This window comes from Cyprinus carpio, chromosome B1 (assembly GCF_018340385.1).
Source record: "Cyprinus carpio isolate SPL01 chromosome B1, ASM1834038v1, whole genome shotgun sequence".
In the NCBI taxonomy this organism is placed as follows: domain Eukaryota; kingdom Metazoa; phylum Chordata; class Actinopteri; order Cypriniformes; family Cyprinidae; genus Cyprinus; species Cyprinus carpio.
Genome location: NC_056597.1, coordinates 29,218,690 through 29,237,417, shown reverse-complemented (window position 1 = coordinate 29,237,417; position 18,728 = coordinate 29,218,690). Strand labels below are relative to the sequence as shown.

Sequence of the window (18,728 nt, the reverse complement as noted above, 5' to 3'; positions counted from 1 at the left end):
ATACACCTATATATAAAAAACACCACAAAAAACACTCTACACTTCTAAAAATACACCTGATAACAAAAATTTTTTATTTATTTATTTATTATAATTTTTTTTCTTCCAATTTTCAAATGGAACGCTTCAAATCCTCAGTGTTTTCATTTTAATGAGCTGTGCTTTGGCATCCGTTCATGAATGGGATTTAACTGTTTTTTTTTTTTTTTTTTTTTTTTTTTTAACTAAAGCCTGTAGAATTCAGGCCTTTAATCGCATGGCATTGGAATATTCCAGGCCTTTATTAAATTGTTTCCTAATATAAGTTTTCTTTAATAGCAAATAGTCATATTCTATTAATTGAGAGAAAACATGATGTAGGGCAGACTACACAGTATAAAAATGATTAGATAAATGTGTAAACCAACGCACCCAGACCTAAATCACTATCAAGTTTTATTTGCATTTCTAAGAAAAATTATCTATTTAGGATTAATCATATCAGAACACGAACAGTACAGACGTGACAAAGCGAGTAACCAACAATGTGCCACAAGAACAACGTGTTCTATTGAACCTAAAAAAAGGGAGGTTGTGAATCTGCTGAACTGGGTTTATATTAGAACAACTAACAAGAGATGAAAGCTAGAAAAAAAAATGAATGCAAGTCTGATGGGATTAATCCCTTTTAAGATTCGAATACACACTAAAATCAGATTGCCACTCTCAAAGGTTGCATTTAATCTTTGTAAGTGAGTAATATGGCAATGCCATATTACAGTGTTCAGTGAATTACATAACGGTTAGGTCAGAAATAATCTTTAGGCAAATTAAAGATCAAAAATATCCCCACATGTATTAAAACATGGATAAAGAACCAAAATAATAGAACCTTACTTTTAGTGAATTTTCTTTTGTTTTGTATCAATCACTGAGTATTGTTATGAGTTTGTATCATTTTGTAATAAATAAATGTTGGAATAAATAGTGATACAACCAAACATAAAATAAAAAAATACAAAATAAAAAAATAAAAAAATAAAAAATAAAATAAAATAAAATAAACAAACAAACCTTGCACCTTGAAAAAAATATTATTTTACAAATGTGCTAAAGCTTAGAGTTATGAATACCTATATATATATATATATATATATCTATATATATATATATATTATATATATATATATATATTTTGTTGTATTCTAGATATACAAATATATATATAAGCATAACCAAAAACACAGTTAGTTACTATATATTCTATATATTGCATATATTTTTTTTTTTTACTCCTGAATAAAGAGCGTCCTGTCATTAATTAATGTAGACATGAACTAATCTGCTATGGATGCAGGTTAATATGCAGCATATCCTATTGCTATAACGACTTGAAAGTAATTGTACAACCTGTGTAGACACTTGAAATATTGATTGATACATTCATTCAACCAACATTTATTTGTTTGTTTGCTTAGATAGGCTTTTGCTGTAATCTAAAAAGACTTAACAAAACAAGCTCTACTCTCTCATTACTAGGCTATAAGAGGGGTGGGCTTTGCGTTTAGTTCAGACGCCCCTGTGACAAACAGTGAGTCACGCCAAGACTCGCTCGAGCCGCTGTGTTGGTTTCTTGGCGCAACGTCACGGTTCCTCATATTTATTAAGCGAGGAGGCAGCGGCATCGACTAAACTGGCTGCTTCTGGTTTCAAGACACATAAACACAAAGCAATACGCTGCCTGCGAATATACAAAGAACGGTGGATCGCACTCCGCTTTACGCTGAAGACGACAAAGTCAGGTAAAGGCCATACTACATAGATGAATACTAAAAGCTTATTTGTGTGTGTTTTCACTGCTACAGCACTGCGCGTTTTAATGATATAGGTTGTTAACGGAGAAACGGTAAATCCAAACAAAATCGTAAACAAAACTGACTCTCAGGACTGATCAGTGTTTTTATATCGGACAGAAGATGTTTCTCCGTCTTTTTCGTTTTTTCCGTTATTTTTCTCGAAAGCACAGTGTCTGATACAATTCAGTTTTCATTGAGGTACATCTAATAATGCGCTGACACATCAATTATGACTTAAATGTTCAGTCACCTGAAAAAGGTACAGTAAACGGTGACGGTTAATTTCATGAAAAGGATATTTGGTAAATATTATAGGTTGACGTGTATTTCTTATCACTGGAGGGCACTCGCCCGTGACAGTGTAACGTTAGTTACGTGGCAGCGCTGATTCCACTGAACGCACTTTGTGCTGCTACTTTATCAGCAGCCAAACTTCGCTTATCTCAACTCAAGGACCCAGTGCTTCTTGTTTTTATGCACACACAGTTACTTTTTAAAATCATGTTTGGATTTTAAAATGAGTGTAATAACAATAGGCTAATATAGATTAATTTGTATAGATCAAATCCTTTCCTGTAGCTACAAGATTGTATCCTACCAGGAAAAAGTTTCCTCTGCCAGCTTTGTGAAGGTTATCTTCTCTAAATATACAGTTCCTGTCCTGTTTTGGTTCTATATAACAGAATCGAAGAAGAGAACACGCTGATAATACGGAAAGGGATGAGAGGAAATCTGCACAGTGCTTAGATACATCCTTTGTCCTACAGTGTGAGTGGAAGGAGGTTGGGGGGGGGGGGGGGGGGGGGGGCATTATAGACAATGTTGGTTGTGAAGTGTGTATGCATCCCCCAAAGCCCACCCATAATCTGTGGTGATGTGCCGGGACCTTGTTTTGTTATTATCCTGCTACACCCATAAAGTCCACTGAAATAAAAAAATAATAATATTTGAGCCACAGCGATGTAAGAGAAGTGCTATTTGAAATCGCTCAAATAGGAGAATTTCAAAATACACAAGTTACTTCTCTTTTTATGTTAAGCAATGTCTCTGGATCAGTCTAGTTTAATTATGTGTCAGTTTTGCCAGATTTGCTGTTGTTTTGAAAACTTCAGTAGTACCTTGTTCACCAACCCCATCACCAACCCCATAAAAAAGTTACAAAAAAACCTAAAAAACAAAACCAAAATTAAAACCTAAAAAAAATAATAATAAAAATAATAAAAAAAAATAACACAAAAAAAATACACACTGCATCTTATTTTCCATTAAGGCTTCATCCTAACTTCACAGTATTTGACCTTCTGCTTCTGCCTTGAAACCAGATGTACCACAAGGCAAGGATTTTTCATGCATACAATGTTTCATACACAAACCCTCTCAACCAAAACCACTGTGTTGAAAAAAGGCGAATGACTGTAGTTATGTTTTATTTGGTACAGCTGTTTGTAATGCCTTCAGCAACTTCTGATGTGTTCCACGATCTAGAGATGTGGGTCCGTTAAACACTGCACATACACTCTGGTTCACCTTAAACTGCATGAGATTGAACGGGGAAGTTAGGACCTGTAGTTGCAGTTGAGTTTATCCAGGCCTCTCCATTTCAGGACCCCATCAAAGAAACTCTCCACCTCACTGTAGAGTGTCCTTTCCATAGGAGTTTCTGGTCGTGAGTCACTGATAAACTGCTTCTCTCAGTTCAACAGGAGGCCAATGCAGATCAGTGAGAGAACACACATTCACAAGCTTAGTTTGCTAAAGGGACCCTTTCATTAAACAAGCATTAATCCAAAAATCAGGCACTTCTCATATTATCACTGTTGGCACTAACCAAATTGACAAAAAAATGATAAAATTGGTCTAACTTTTCAGAATCTGGAAAAGCTGTCTTCACTGTAATTTTGGATATACAGCTGCAAAGCTTGTCTATAGTTGGGTTGTTTTTCTAGCTGTAGGCCACACATAGATATTTCTAGTATGATTCATGCTTCCAGCAGTTCAGTGTAACAAAATATTATGTGTTTACCTAATCCTTATTACATACATATTACTTCACGTTATAGCTATAGGATAAGTTTTCATGTTTTGCTATTTTGCCCTGACACTGGTTGTTTTTGCACGGTGAATCGATTATCTTTGGAAAATGGTTGTTCAGGAAATCAATTTAACAAATGTAACAAACCATCTAAAGTTTTTAGTTCATCCATATTTAATCTTGTGTGGGTAAAGTCAGTTGAAGTCACATGCTGAGAATTCTCAAGATGGAAACAACCCATGCATGCCTTAACAGATACAATGCAGCCACCAAGCTAGCTCCTTTTAGTGTTTATAATAAAAGTTCTAATTATCACTGTGCATCAGAGAAGCCGCAGGCAGCCCTTCCTGTCCTTTCCACAGTCTGATAACAAACTGTGTTAATGAATTTGGCCTGTGCAAACTCCCAACAGGAGGTTATTGTGGTTTGTACTGAGAGCATAGTAGCCACAACCTCGTTCATTTAAATCATATTCATTCACAGTTGTCCATCTCCTCCTCATTGCACGTGTGTGGGTATGCCTGCGGGGTACAATAACAATGTTGACAGATACAGAGTGTGTGCATAAAGAAGAGAACATTGTTCTTTCACTTTGATGAAAGGAGAAATTCTGTTTAGTCCACCATAACATCCTGTATCCATAACAATATTCCCCTTTCAGGTCCTTGATAAAATTATTTTACGAGGTCTGTCCAACATCAGGTGCATCTTTTCCTTGTGGCTGTCACACACATAAGCTGGTGTGTTTATGTGAAGACCTTGCCTGAAAAGGCTCAATGGGAATGTGAAGAGCACATTCATTTCCTTGTGGCTATCACAGTATAATTATTTTCATAGCCACATACAGACCTTTTCCATTCGCTAGTGTAATGGACTCTGTATGATGACATTTTACATTCTCCATTATGTTGTTGCAAGTGTGTTGCCCTGTTCGACGCTGATTCTAATTTTAAAACTTTACCCATCTGAGGACACAAATTCACATTTCACCTGCCTTTTTGCTTTCTCTTTATTCTTGTTCAGCACTGCAGTTGTGAAATAAACACTCTCAACATGAGGTTAAAGATAAGAAGCCTTATTTTGATATTGGTGTTATTTAAGGTTATGGCTTGAAAAGGGACTGTGTTGCAGTCATTCCTTCAAACCACATGGTGAAAGATGTAAAGTATAAAAATGTTCTGTATCTTTGATGTGTTCTTTTCCTCCTTTCTGTGAATAATCTCTATTATTTGTCTTGCTGGAGGGCTTGGTGTTTACTCAAATAGCTTCTCCCCATCTCACCTCTCCCTAGATTCCTTAGAAGAAGAGTTTGGACGGCATGCAAAGTTGTGAAATATCTTCAGACAGCACTGATGATCCTCTTAGTAGTGCCTTACACAGACATCGACAACCGCGAATAGCAGTAATTGGCGCGGGCTTGGCCGGCCTTGCCACCACCAAAACCCTTTTGGAGAACGGCTTTACCAATGTTACGGTGCTAGAAGCCTCAGACCATATCGGAGGCAGAGTGCAAAGCATTCAGCACGGTAAGACAACTGTCTCCTCATGATAGCATCTTTTTTATTACTTCATCCTTAACCTTCAAAAAATTTGCCTTTTTCAAGGAGCCTCATCTCCCTTTCTCTACAGGTAAAACCACTTTGGAACTTGGAGCAACCTGGATCCATGGGGCAAATGGGAACCCTATCTACCACCTGGCTGAGGACAATGGGCTGCTGGAACACACCACAGAGGAGGAGAGGAGTGTGGGCCGCATTAGCCTCTATGCCAAGAATGGTGTGGCCCACTACCAGACCAACAACGGCAAGCGGATCCCAAAGGATCTGGTGGAGGAGTTCAGTGACCTGTACAATGAGGTGATGGAAGAAAGCTGAGGGTCTGGTTTTATGCAAGAACCTTTTGGTGTAGCCTCTTGTGGATTATAAGGCATGAATAAATCAATGCAGTACGGCTGTGTTTTCACCTGGTATTATAAAGTGCTTTTGGTGATCCAATCATGAATGGTCAGCCGAGATGCATTTCTGTTTCCATCTGTATTAGGCAGCTAACATGAAGAGCAGGTGGAGCTTCACTGCAGTCAGGATCCCTTACAGATAGCATTTCCACTACAAATCTGATGTGGTCAAATGCGTTTTTGACCACCTCCATGTGTGGTTTCCATAAAAAACACATCTTAATGCCAGGTGGAAACAGGGCCTATGCCATTTGTATTCCCACTTGGAAATTCTGTTGTATGGGCTTTGTTCATTAATGGCCTCACTCTACCTGAAACAGTCAAGAGAATCCTAGTAGTAATTTATTTATTTATTTTTACAGTAGCTTAATATACCCACTCAACATTTTGTTCGTTAACTATACCTGCTCCTAATTGTCAATTTGCTACTTTCTGCTGAAACTGCAAAGTGTTGACTTATGTGAAGTATTTTTTATTTTTATTTTTTGTCAGAGAAAGCATTTTTCACTTCAAGCTCACAGCTGCCAGAGTAAAAGTTGTTTGTTTTGTGGTTGTTACCTCATCCTGAGCTGCTGTTCTCACAGTGAGCCTTTCCCCTCTACCTCAGTAATGAACGATCTCTCTTTTAACCTTGTTGAACAACCTCCTTTGTGCAGGTGTATGAGCTGACTCAGGAGTTCTTCCAGAATGGAAAGCCTGTGGGAGCCGAGAGTCAAAACAGTGTTGGGATCTTCACACGAGATGTGGTGCGCAAGAAGATCATGTTAGATCCCTATGACTCAGAAGGCACCAAGAAACTCAAGTTATCTATGCTACAACAGTACCTCAAGGTGGGTGGGGCTCTAATGTTTTAAAAAGATTTTTCATAAGCAAATCATGGTTTGTATAGCCACAGAATAGTTAAAAAATCAAGATATATCTCTATAGACCTGATTTTGAAATGATAGGTGTGGCATCATGTTTGTCATCTCTGTAACAAGCCACAACCGGAAATAGCTGAGTTCCTGTCGTGAGCAGATTTACTGCAACTCTATGACAACATCAAACATGTGTCCTCACCTTTGTAAGAAAACAGTGACGTCAAGCTCACTGCCATACATGCTTCCCACTTTGTTGCAGCTGAGTTTCTCTTGTGAAATACAAAACTGTAGACTTCCGCACACAGAGGTGTGGATTAAAGACAGAACTGTTTTAATCATTTCCCACACTTTGACCTAGACTCACAATAGGCTTGTATTTACAAATCATGGAATAATTAAACTTCTTTGTAAACATCACACAGTACTGTTTGTCACTCAGGCTATTCACTGAAATTCTGATAGTAATAAAATCTCTGGATTACTGAGGTAAAAGTAGGACAGACATTGAATGTCATCCTGTAATGCTAGAGATTATGGGAGGAAGGGGCAGGACCAGAAAAAGCACTGAGCTGGCTATATGTCTGGTAGACTGCCTGTGCTTGTGTAACGGAAGCCAGCGAGTAGTTGCTGTGCAGGTAAAACCTCACTCCCCTGATCTCAAGAGACGCACTAGCGACTCACGCTAGTGGCTGCAGTCATTTAGCCTCCTTGTTAGTGGAGTTTTAAGTGATAGCTCTCTCAATCCACCAGACAGAAACGGCTCGAAGGGCGGAAGGGCCACCGCCCCCAGAGCCAGATCCCAGGATGGCATAGTGGGTGGACGAGATGCTCTCAGCTGTCTCGCACCTCTCAAAAATCTGATCACCAGATTGTGTCTGCCCACTGAGCGCGCGTTGATAGTGGTGTGAAAGGCTGAGATGCCTGCAAAATAAACTTTAAGAGTGGAAGACATACTGCCGCCGTTCAGCCGCTGTTGTAAAAAAACCCCAGAATGTGAGACATGGGACAGCTCTCCGTGTCACGACCATTCGATTCACACTATTTCACAAACACTTCCCATTTAGAAGCATACAGGAGTCTCGTAGAAGGGGCTCACGTCTTCGTAATCATGTCTATCACGCGGCAAGACAATGAGCCCAAATTTACCGGTTCCTGCACACCATCCACACATGAAGTTTCCACCATTCATGGTTGGGGTGCCATATCGAGCCGCCCACCTGCGATAAGAGGTCCCATCTCAGTGGAATCAGCCATGGAGGAGCCATTAATATCTCCAGCAGATCGGGAACCAAGGCCGATTCAGCCAATTCAGAGCCACTGACAACACTGACGCTCTCTCCTCTCTGATTTTGTGCAGCACCTGTGACAAAATCTTCAATGGGGGAAAGCGTACAGACGGGCCTTTGGCCCAGCATTGTGAGTGACAGAGAGAAGAACAGAGGGCAGTGCGTGTTCTCCTCTGTCATGAATAAATCCACCTTCACCTTCCCGAACCGTTCCCAGATCAGACTTACTGTCCCGTGGTTCAGTCTCCATTCTCCTTGAGGAATCCCATCGATCGATAGCATATCTGTGCTGCTGTTCAGGCAGCCTGGGCATGCACAGCCCGAATGGAGAATGTTCGTAAAGGTCTTTCGAGTGTACCCCGCCCTGCTGGTTTATTTACGATACCACCGACATGTTGTCCATGCGAATCAACACATGATGCCCCCGGACTTGTATGAGGAAACTCCGAAGAGCCAGAAAGACCACTCTCAGATCAAGGCAAAATTATGTGCCGCTTTTTCTCCAGTAGCCCAATGCTGGTACGCCATCGCAATGAGCTCCCCAGCTCATTGTCGACGCGTCCATGGTGACCAATTTCTGCTGTGTGACTAGACCCAGCTGGGCACCACATTGGTACAGGTCGGGGTTCCGCCATGGTTTCAGCGCATTCAAGCATCTGCGAGTGACCGCAACGCGGGCATGGCCCATTTTCCAAGCTCTTCACGGTACTGTGTTTTCAGCTAAATCTGGAGTGGGCACACATAGAGCAGACTGAGGTGGCGCCGCTGCCGCCATCCATCCCAGGAGCCTCTGATTCCTTCAGTGCCATGGGCGGACATTAAATCTCGTATTCACTCCTGGCCAAGATGTGCTCTTATCGAGACCGAGTCCAACTGCACCCCCAGATATGTGATTGACTGACTGGGGCATAACATGCTCTTTTCTATGTTAATGCAGAGACCTAAACTCTCCAGATGAAGTAACAGAGCGCATTTGTTGCCGTTGATCAAATCCTCCGAATAGTCCGCTTGCTCTTAGAAGGCAAAGTGCTGCATCCACACATTTCACAAATGTGTGCAGCACAAGGACTAGCATGAACAGCATCAACGTGAACTGATACGCTGTGCCTTCAAATGCAAATCTCAGAAAGTGCCTGTGTCAAGGGGCGATCTGGATATGAATATATGCATCCTTCAGGTCCAATGAAATAAACCAATCTTCAGGCCAAATCTGCGCAAGGATCTGTTTCAGCATTGTCATTTTGAAAGCGCATTTTTATAATGCATGGTTGAGGTTGATGGGTCTCAGGTCTAGGATCCAATGGAGACCACCATCTTTCTTTGGAACGACAAAGTAGTGGCTGTAAAACCCGCTCGCTCTCACTCGCTCGGCAGGATGACTTCTATCGCAAGTTTCCCGAGGTGATTGAGAACCTCTTGCCTCAGCACCGACTCATTGTGTGCCGGTTCTGTTGACAAGACCACGTCATTGAACCGGGGTGGTCTGTGCCAAAACTGAAACGTGTAGCCATCCTCTATAACATTCCGCAATGCCCAGAATGGACCGCCATGCATTTGCAAAATGGCACAATGGACAGAGCGCCCTGCCCTCTGTATTCTGAGCAACGCCGTTGTATGCCGGGGTCACATTCAGAAAACTTACAGACGAATGTGAGCAATGTATGGCCGCGAAGGTCGTGCATTGCCTATTAACGGGAAGCTTGAGCCCTCTTCTGAATGTGTGAGTGACACAGACATGTGTATGTGCGAAGTGTCGAAAGCAAGCTGTGGTGGCGAAGGTGACTTTATTACATTTTGAACAGTCACAACACAGACATTCTCATAATTTCCTGCAACTGCAAAGGGGGCCTCGTGAGAGCAATTCAGACACTTCGCGGCGGGCTAACCACTCTGGGAACTCCTCCTCCTTACCCTCCCATCAGGAACAAGGCTTTTGCTCCAATGAAGAAGCGCCCCTGGGACGGCCGCCTTTCTTGAAGCCGTGCCACGCCTTCGGTGTCCTCTGCCACAGAGTTTTGGTGCGAGCAGCAGGCTCTGGATCCTGCGCCGATGAGGAAGAAGCAGAAGGAGCCTGCTTTGATGGAAGGTTGGAAGCAGAAGACGATTTACTCTGTGCTGGGGGCTGTGCTGCATGGTTCATTACTTTGGAGCTTTTCTGTGCTTCAGAGATGCACTCCGTGATAGCCTCCATGGCGTCTCCAAAGAGGCCGGAGGGAGATAAAGGAGCATTGAGCAGTGCCTTCCTGTCCGCATCTTTCAGCCACAGATGAAGATGTAGCCCATGCTCTGTCCGACCGTCTGGGCCGTTTTCTTTGTGTCCTTTAGCACAAAATCTGTCGCTGCATGAAGATACTTAAAGGCCTCACCCTCCACCCTCGTCCAGGGATTTCAGGAGCTGTGCCTGAAAAAACTTGGAGCACTGCCATTGTGTGAAGCACTGAGATTGCTTCCCATGATACGGCATACGCCTTGTCCATGATGTGAGTGGTCAGAAAGCAGGGCCTCGACGGCAGCGAAGCACCCGCCTTCAGGGAGGCAGACGAGGGAAAGAGGTGTGTGGCAATGGATTCCTCGATGGGCAGAATGCGTGTATATGCATGGGCTTCCGCCCCATTGACTTCTGACCCGCTGGCATGGGTGCGAGCCGACTGGGACTCAGCAAACCACTTAGAAATGGTGCTTGCTTCTTTGGAGTGACAGCCAAATCAACCATGAATCCAGCAAACTCAAAGAACCATTAACGAGGCTTCCTCTTAGTTGGTTTGTCGGGGGATTCCCACTCTAGACCGAAGTCGCTTATGGCCCTGGTGAGATTTCAGATGAGCTTGTCTTGAAACGCGGCATGTCCCTCCACTTCGGAGCGTTCCTCTTGAGTGTGTGCCAAGTCCTTCTCGGAGGCAGTGAGAGACACAGCCTCAAAAGCACCAGTCTTCAAAAAAAACCTCTCTCCTGAAAAAAAAACCGGGTGCTGGAGGGGGGATTAAAATCCCCCTCCAACAATGCCACCCATAGCAGCTACAGAAACACGCCACCCCGCACCCACACCCACGCACAGCTGAAGCAGCAGCTTGCTGTGTGATCGAGGGCGATGCTCCTCTGGGCCCTAAGCACCCGCACTGAGAATTCCTTGCAGTGCGGGCAGCCCGACTCAGACTCAGGCACCGGATGCAGAATTCATGGGTCCCGAACACAGCATGCAAACTTTGGACATGCTGGATCGCCGAGAGGGAAATCCATCTTCTTGCGTGTTCTCCACAGCTGTCTTGAGTAGGAATTTAAGTGAAAGAGGAAGATTCTGAGCTTATGCCGCCAAGACGGCGCATTATATAGCAGCGGGGCTCCACCCCTATTTGCCATCTTGGCTTGCATTGGGCAGTGAGAGTTGCAACTTAACTGGCGTTGTTCAATAAGATTTCAGGTAGGTTTAGGAAGGAAGGGAGTCCCCAAAGTCTCAGCTTCTGATGCCATGTTGAGAGACCATTCTCGAGAAGGAACTACTGCAATGCAATGTGACGTGATTTGCAGTCGCACATTTCGTAATGTCAGCATTTTATTTTAAAAATGGATTGGTTCCTTGTGGCAAGAAGACCTGCCTTCGACTAAAAATTTTTCTAGTCAACTAGTCGCACATTTATATTAAATTGATTAGTAAAATAACCTAGTAAACTGTCCTTTAATATTGCCATTTAGGAGTATTATAATTGCCACATAGCACCAGCTAAAGTAATGATTATGAATGCATCAGGGGGAAAGAAGACATTTATTTTTTTTGTTAATAAACTAGTGCTTTCTCAGTCAGTGTCAGCTGCAAAGATGAATTTGTCGAATGTCGGCGCTGACTCACCAACTCCACATTAGGCTAATGGTTTTGCCTTTAATAGAAAAATTTTCCTAAGGACTACATAATTACAGAAGATAGTTAATAGTAGGCTAGACATTTCAAGATTTCTGCAGATTTATTTCTGTGAGCCGGTACATTGTTGTGACATGCTCCATTCATGGAGACAGCATGAGACGACAGAACACACATCCAAAAAAGAACTTAAAATGTATTTTAAAATGTAAAATTCACATTTTAGGGGCTAAATATCACATTATTTGGGTCGCTTAAACCTGAGGACATGAAAAACAACCCATGTCAACAGTGTTAAAGTAGCCCAATTCTGGCAGACTTGGCAACACTGGACTCAGTAGACTTCAGTTTTAATGCCAAGAAGCACCTTAACAACTCAAAATGCTGGTAGGTTTATGCATAATTTCTTCTTTTCTTAACATCTTTTTTGTGCCTCAGGTGGAGAGCTGTGAAAGCAGTTCCCCCAGCATGGATGAAGTGTCTCTAAGTGAGTTTGGTGAGTGGACTGAAATTCCCGGCGCTCACCATGTCATTCCCGCTGGTTTCATTAAAGTCGTTGAGATCCTGGCTCAGGACATCCCAAGTCATGTCCTCCACTTCAGCAAGCCTGTCCGCCGTATCCACTGGAACTGCAGCTCCCATGATACAGAGGAAATTGTAGACCAGGCTGACCATAACCAGGACCAACGACCCAGCCCTTCTCCGGTCTGTGTGGAGTGTGAAGATGGCGAGTGTCTGCTGGCAGACCATGTGATCATAACGGCCTCTCTTGGGGTCCTGAAGAAAGCTCACGAGACTCTCTTCTCCCCAGGACTGCCACTAGACAAGGCACAGGCCATCCAGAAACTGGGCATTAGTACTACAGACAAGATCTTTCTGGAGTTTGCAGAGCCCTTCTGGAGCCCCGAGTGCAACAGCATTCAGTTTGTGTGGGAGGATGAGGCACAACTCGAGAGCCAGGCATACCCAGAAGAGCTATGGTACCGAAAGATCTGCAGCTTTGATGTGCTGTATCCGCCAGAACGCTATGGCCACATGCTGAGTGGCTGGATCTGCGGAGAAGAGGCCCTGTGCATGGAAAAGTGTGATGACGAGACTGTAGCGGAGATATGCACAGAACTACTGCGTCAGTTTACAGGTCAGTACATGCACCAAGAGTAACACTGTATCCTGTTTAAACTGCACTATTATCAGGGTGTGACAAAACAAAAAATTACACCTCTCTTAATTCTCAGTAGTACTGTATGTCATTGAATTGCAGTTCATTTCCCACTGCCACTAAGACTTCAGAGTGTTGTTGACAGTTTTTGGTGTTTGTCATTAGCAGAAAGAGCATTGTTAATGCATCATCTGCATAATGATTTTAGCTTCTCAGTACCATTCCCTGATTCATATAATCCCCCATTTTGACCCTCTTAGGCCCTGTGTACACTTGGTATAAAGATGCGTTTTGGTCGATTGGATCACAAGTGGACAATGAAGACACATACCGTTTACACCTGGTGTTTTAATCCATCTCTTCTTTCCACTTTCGACCACTTCTGAACAGATTACCCCCCGTGGTACTGATTACATCAAGAGGATGGGTGGATCCCTCTGTCGGTGTCAAAACACGAGCGGGAGGGCTAAAGTTATCGCACACTAATATTATGTCGCTTGTACTAACTGCTGTTGTTTCTTTTCGTGTTATTAAAAAAAAAATACTTCTGATTCGGCCTGTCAAAGTTTAAATCCCATCTGATAAGCATCCTTCCTTGTACATCTCGCAATGATTACACATGTATTAGGTCATTAGGCGGTCTTTTGTGGCTGCTTGAATGCATTCGACCACATCAGCGCCTACACCATGAAAGCAATCCGGTCGAATGCATTTTCCACTGCCTCTGGAAATGGACGAGCTCAAAATGTTTCACACCCCGTTTACACCTGTATGTAGTGTTGGCCACTTGTGATCTGATTGACCAAAACACATCTTAATACCAAGTGTAAACAGGGCCTTAGAGAGCTCCATTTACACTAGGGCTGCAACTAACGATTATTTTGATAATCGATTAATCGGTCGATTATTTTTACGATTAATCGATTAATCGGTTTATGTACTTATATTTTAGTTTTGCCCATTTCTTCCCCAAGTAAATTATTAACAAAGGGTCTTTATCATTCAACATAGACTTTTTAGAGATTTTAACCATTTTGCATTGTTCATATCCTCATCAAAAACATACCTGGAGTTGTGTTTTATTATGTGTTAGTTATCCTTTGTCGAACTCTTCTGCAATCAAAACACTGACCCATACATACTCTAGCAAATTTCACAAGGAGATTTCAAATAATGTTTTCACCATGGCAGTCCTTAGGGCTCCTAAAGTAGTTTAACATCCCGAACAAAGCTTATTAAGGAATCTTTCAGAACATATTTTCACGAAGAATAAGAATAAAACAGAATAAAATTGCAGTAAATTGCATTTTATTGTTTTTTTCCTGTAAAACACACAGCTTATACTTGGGAAAACAGCTTCATAGCTTATGCTGTGAAATTGTAAACAATCCTTCGAATAAAGTGCCAATGGCATGAAACCTGAATGGAACTCACATTTTAAAGTAAAATTTTAAGTAAAATCCATCAGAAGGTTGTCCAGAAAAAAAATTGGACACACACAAAAAACCTGCTGTGTGAAAAAGGGCAGTGAATACTTAGAAAAAAAGTGCATTTTAAATACATTTAAACATTAACCTCTCTCAGTCAGTCATAATTAGGCTGCAAGACTGAATTACGAACTGGTAAACGACAAAGCTTTAAATGTTAATTGTTAAAAAAGCAATGTTATCAGCTTTTACGACTAAACATTTGCAAAAACATTGTACTGCAGAATCTGCACCAAATAAAAGTCTTTGCACACTGTGATTTTCATCGGATTTAAATATGTAGTGGTCCTTATAACAGTGCAAAATTCAAAAATGTAATAAAGCGATAAAATGTTAACAAAACAGCTTATGCCTGAACTGACAGGAATTCGACTACCTGTGGGAAATGAGGCAGAACACTATTCACTCATTATTTGAGAAAAACTTTGCATTGCAGTGCAAAAAGGTCAACATGTTCAAAATTTTCAGGGCTTAAAAGTTTGGCTTGCTCTCTTTTTAGAGGATATGTTTCCTGCCGCAGTTTACAGGTTACTCTTCTTTTTTGAAGGCTCAAAGTAAAGTGCTCCCACATTTTGGATGACTTCGTCCGATTAGTTTTATCTTCCGCTTTTTTGTTTTTCTTTCTCGAGCTTACTCCACTGCCGCCTGCCTCACCCATCACGCTGAATGCTGCAGAGGGAAGCACGTGACATAAAACGAGGCCAGCTATTGGCTAGTCGCTACTTCTCCTGCTGCACTGGCTGAGTAAAACCTCCGGTGGCTCATTACTGCCACACTTTGGTGCAGATTTAAAATATGCACGAAATTGAGCCGCTTACGGCAAATAAAAAATTATTTAGCAACGAATCGATTACTAAATTAGTTGACAACTATTTTAATAATCGATTTTAATCGATTAAATCGATTAGTTGTTTCAGCTCTAATTTACACATCAATCACGGTAGATAATTTCCAGCTGACAGGAGATTTGTGTAGGGGTTCATGAATTAAATGCAATCAAGTTTGTCAGCCAAAAAAGGAGTTTGTTTTGTCACATACACATTTAACTGGTTATATTAATGCTACCTGCTTGTCATGCTTTTAAATTATATTTCTCTGTGACAAGAAGGCATATGTACCTATTAAATCAGGGAAGAACAAGGACCTCTGACCCGTTCAGGCCTCTAGTGTAAACGTTCCGACAATCACTCTAAAGTTTCCAGGGTTGTGTGAAAGATTGTACTGTAAACAACTCTGGTTTCTCTTCCTGTGTAACCCTTTCATGACAGAACACAAGTCAGATATAAAGGTCAATGCGCACATTCTCAGTAGTTGATGTCAACAGACTGGCATGCCTCTTAACTAGGTCAGTCTGTTTTAATCCAGATCCACAGCAGGTTCCCCTCCCATCTGCCCCAGTCCTATATACAGTAATTAGTGAGCTGAAATTGGATTTGATCACACCTTGCCACTGATAATTGAAAGGTACCCTAATTTCTGTCAGTATTTGACAGTAGGCTTAAGATTAACTTCCCTTGTCCAACAAGTGTCCACTTAACCCACAACACCAAAACAAACATAAATCAGCATAAAAGAACAACACTTCAAATTACACTTAAAGAAAGGATTTGTGTATTGGTGTATTCTCTTGATTAGCTGGGTTTAAAATTGTAGCAACAATACAATTTATGATAAATTTAAATCTTTTTTTAATCAATTAGTAGCGTTTGGCAAATAGTCAATTTATTTTCAAGTTTGATGTTTCTAACAGGGAACCAGAATATTCCAAAACCAAGGCGGATCCTGCGCTCCTCGTGGGGCAGTAATCCCTATATCCGGGGTTCTTACTCCTTCACTCGAGTGGGCTCCAGCGGCAGGGATGTGGAGAAGCTAGCTGAGCCCCTGCCTTATATCAAGAACACTAAGGCTCCAGTAAGTTGAAATTTCCACTGAGTTGTATAAATTATTTAAGCAAAATTCGCAAATTAATTGGCATTTGCACTTAACATAATTTAGGTATCAGAATTTATGCAGTATCTTTTTGGAACTGCAAAGTATATTTGAGTATTGCTGCTCTTTATAGGTGCATGTTCATGTAGTGGGCAAAAAAGTGAATAGTGGGCAAAATATGATTTTTGTTTTACCTGAACTTATCTGCCAGTTAAACCAAAAACAACAGGTGTCCTTTCCATGGCATTATACTTGTTTCTGATTATTTTAATCAAAGACCTTTGAATCCTGTTTAGAACCACTTACATGGCTTTTCACCTCGGGTCATTGTTCAAATTTTCCATGACTGCTCTAATGTCAGGCTGGAGGCTTGCTTGCACAATTTTAAATTTTTGTTTTTTTAAATGTGTCATGTTGAGCTGTGCAGCACTGAGACTGAAATTTGAGTCAGATGAGAAGGGCCAGACAAACACACACATACACACACACACACACACACACACACACACACACACACACACACACACACACACACACACAAACATGCTCTGGCCAAATACGGGTCTGAAAGGAACAGTCTGACCCCTCAAGAGCACTCTGCACAAAAAGAACAAGAGGCTTGAGACTGTTAAATCACTTTTCTATAGCAGAAAGATAGAAACTCATGCTTAAAATAGCTTACACAACTGGCCCCAGGGCAGTAATGTGGTAGAGTATTCCTTACAAAAAAAAAAAAAAAAAAAAAAAAAGACAAAGTTTATTCAAGTGTGCTATTAGTATACTTCTTTCAAACTAAAAATAGGAAAGTATACTTTGTTTACTCATAGAAATGCTCTTTATGTACTTCTCAGAAATATACTTAAAATGACATTTAATTATACTTGACTTATACTTAGAAAAAGTCTAAATTTATTTGAGCTATAGCCTACTTGTGCTCCGAGAATGTTTTCATTGTTATACGGTAGGGGACGCTGTTACACATCTTCTGTACAGAATTTCCAAAACACAGAAACAGCGAAGAAGAAACCGAAACACAACAGATGCTTTCACAAGTAATCTTACATGATCATCAGACATAAAACAGCATCAAAATTGTGTAATGTTGTGGAATAAAATGTTGACCCATGAAGAGGTTATAATGCTTGTCAAGCTTTTGGACTCCATCTACGTTCTGATTATCATTCTGAATCCAATTCATAGTCTTTTTTCATCTTTTTTTTTTTAAAATGTTCTTTATTTCTTTATTTTTTATTTATGAAACTTACCCACATTCAAATGTTTATAAAAAAAATGCATAAAGCTAGAACAAAATGTTTTTGTTTACAAGCAGATACCCTGTTCTTGATGTTTTGTATGTTCAGATATTCATATAACTAAATATATACACATTCTTCAAAAGGGACATAGTAGTATACCTAAAGTGTTATGTAAAGTTCACTTAAAGAACTTAAGAGTATACTTGCAGTATAAAACTACTAAACTATTCGTTTACTAAGACTATACTTTAAAGTGCACTAAAACTGCTATAAGTATCTAATTAGTAAACTGTCAGTATACCTTTAAGTTCACTTTTAGTATAGTTGCAGGACAAACTAAAACATAGAGGTAAACTAGTTGTGTACTAAAAGTTTACAACTGTTATACTTAAAGTATACTTAAAAGTATACTTTTATATACTAGAAAGTGGGCCAATTTAGTCCCAAGGTGTATTGAAATCTTGTACACTTACAAGTATACTACTAGTACAATGATGTTTGTATACTTACTACATAAAGTATACTTAAAAATATACTTTAACTTAACTTAAGTATACTTAAAAAAAAACTTAAAATAAAAGGGATATGTTTGGTCAAGCTAACTTTTTGTTGTTCTTTTCTTTTCTTCTTTTCTATCCTGCCTCTACAGGTATTGTTTGCTGGGGAGGCCACCCATAGAAAATACTATTCCACTACCCATGGTGCTTTGTTGTCAGGGCAGAGGGAGGCAAACCGCTTGATCGAGCTGTACCAGTACTCCTTCGGTGCAGAAACCACAAAGCCTAACATTTAAAATAAACCGCAACAAATACAAGAACCACTTACTAGTGACAAAAACAATTGTATTATGTGCTATCTGTATTTCAAATGATGAAATTATGTATAAAAAACCTAGTAGGGGCATTAAACTAATAACAATAAATCCTCTTTATACTGTACTTAGATTAGCGCTCTGTAGATTTTACTTGAGATGTACTGTACAAGGCACAGTGCCATGTGGCGCTATCTCCAGTCCTTATTTTTTTTCAGATTATTTTTAATCCATGTTAATATGTTTTTATAATTTAACAATTGTTG

At 40.7% G+C, this 18,728-nt stretch overlaps 1 protein-coding gene across 2 annotated transcripts; it reads left to right on the top strand.

Annotated features, from left to right (window-relative positions):
- The first annotated feature begins 1,584 nt into the window (after positions 1-1,584).
- LOC109077911 (spermine oxidase-like) lies at positions 1,585-18,472 on the top strand. Of its 2 annotated transcripts, XM_042717153.1 has the most exons (7): positions 1,591-1,781; positions 5,159-5,393; positions 5,497-5,723; positions 6,478-6,651; positions 12,259-12,958; positions 16,217-16,377; positions 18,292-18,472. In XM_042717153.1, the coding sequence occupies exons 2-7, from the start codon at positions 5,186-5,188 to the stop codon at positions 18,442-18,444; spliced, it is 1,623 nt and encodes a 540-aa protein (XP_042573087.1). In that variant the 5' UTR covers positions 1,591-1,781; positions 5,159-5,185; the 3' UTR covers positions 18,445-18,472. The 2 variants fall into 2 exon arrangements, with proteins under 2 accessions (XP_042573088.1, XP_042573087.1); XM_042717154.1 differs by lacking the exons at positions 16,217-16,377; positions 18,292-18,472 and adding an exon at positions 13,240-13,834 and having other exon boundaries at positions 1,585-1,781.
- The last annotated feature ends 256 nt before the right edge of the window (positions 18,473-18,728 follow it).

Excerpts from the sequence above, each read along its gene's own strand:
- LOC109077911 (XM_042717153.1), top strand. The coding sequence starts at position 5,186 with ATGCAAAGTTGTGAAATATCTTCAGACAGCACTGATGATCCTCTTAGT. Across the intron at positions 5,724-6,477 it reads TCAGTGACCTGTACAATGAG|GTGTATGAGCTGACTCAGGA; the intron begins GTGATGGAAGAA and ends TCCTTTGTGCAG. Across the intron at positions 12,959-16,216 it reads ACTACTGCGTCAGTTTACAG|GGAACCAGAATATTCCAAAA; the intron begins GTCAGTACATGC and ends TGTTTCTAACAG.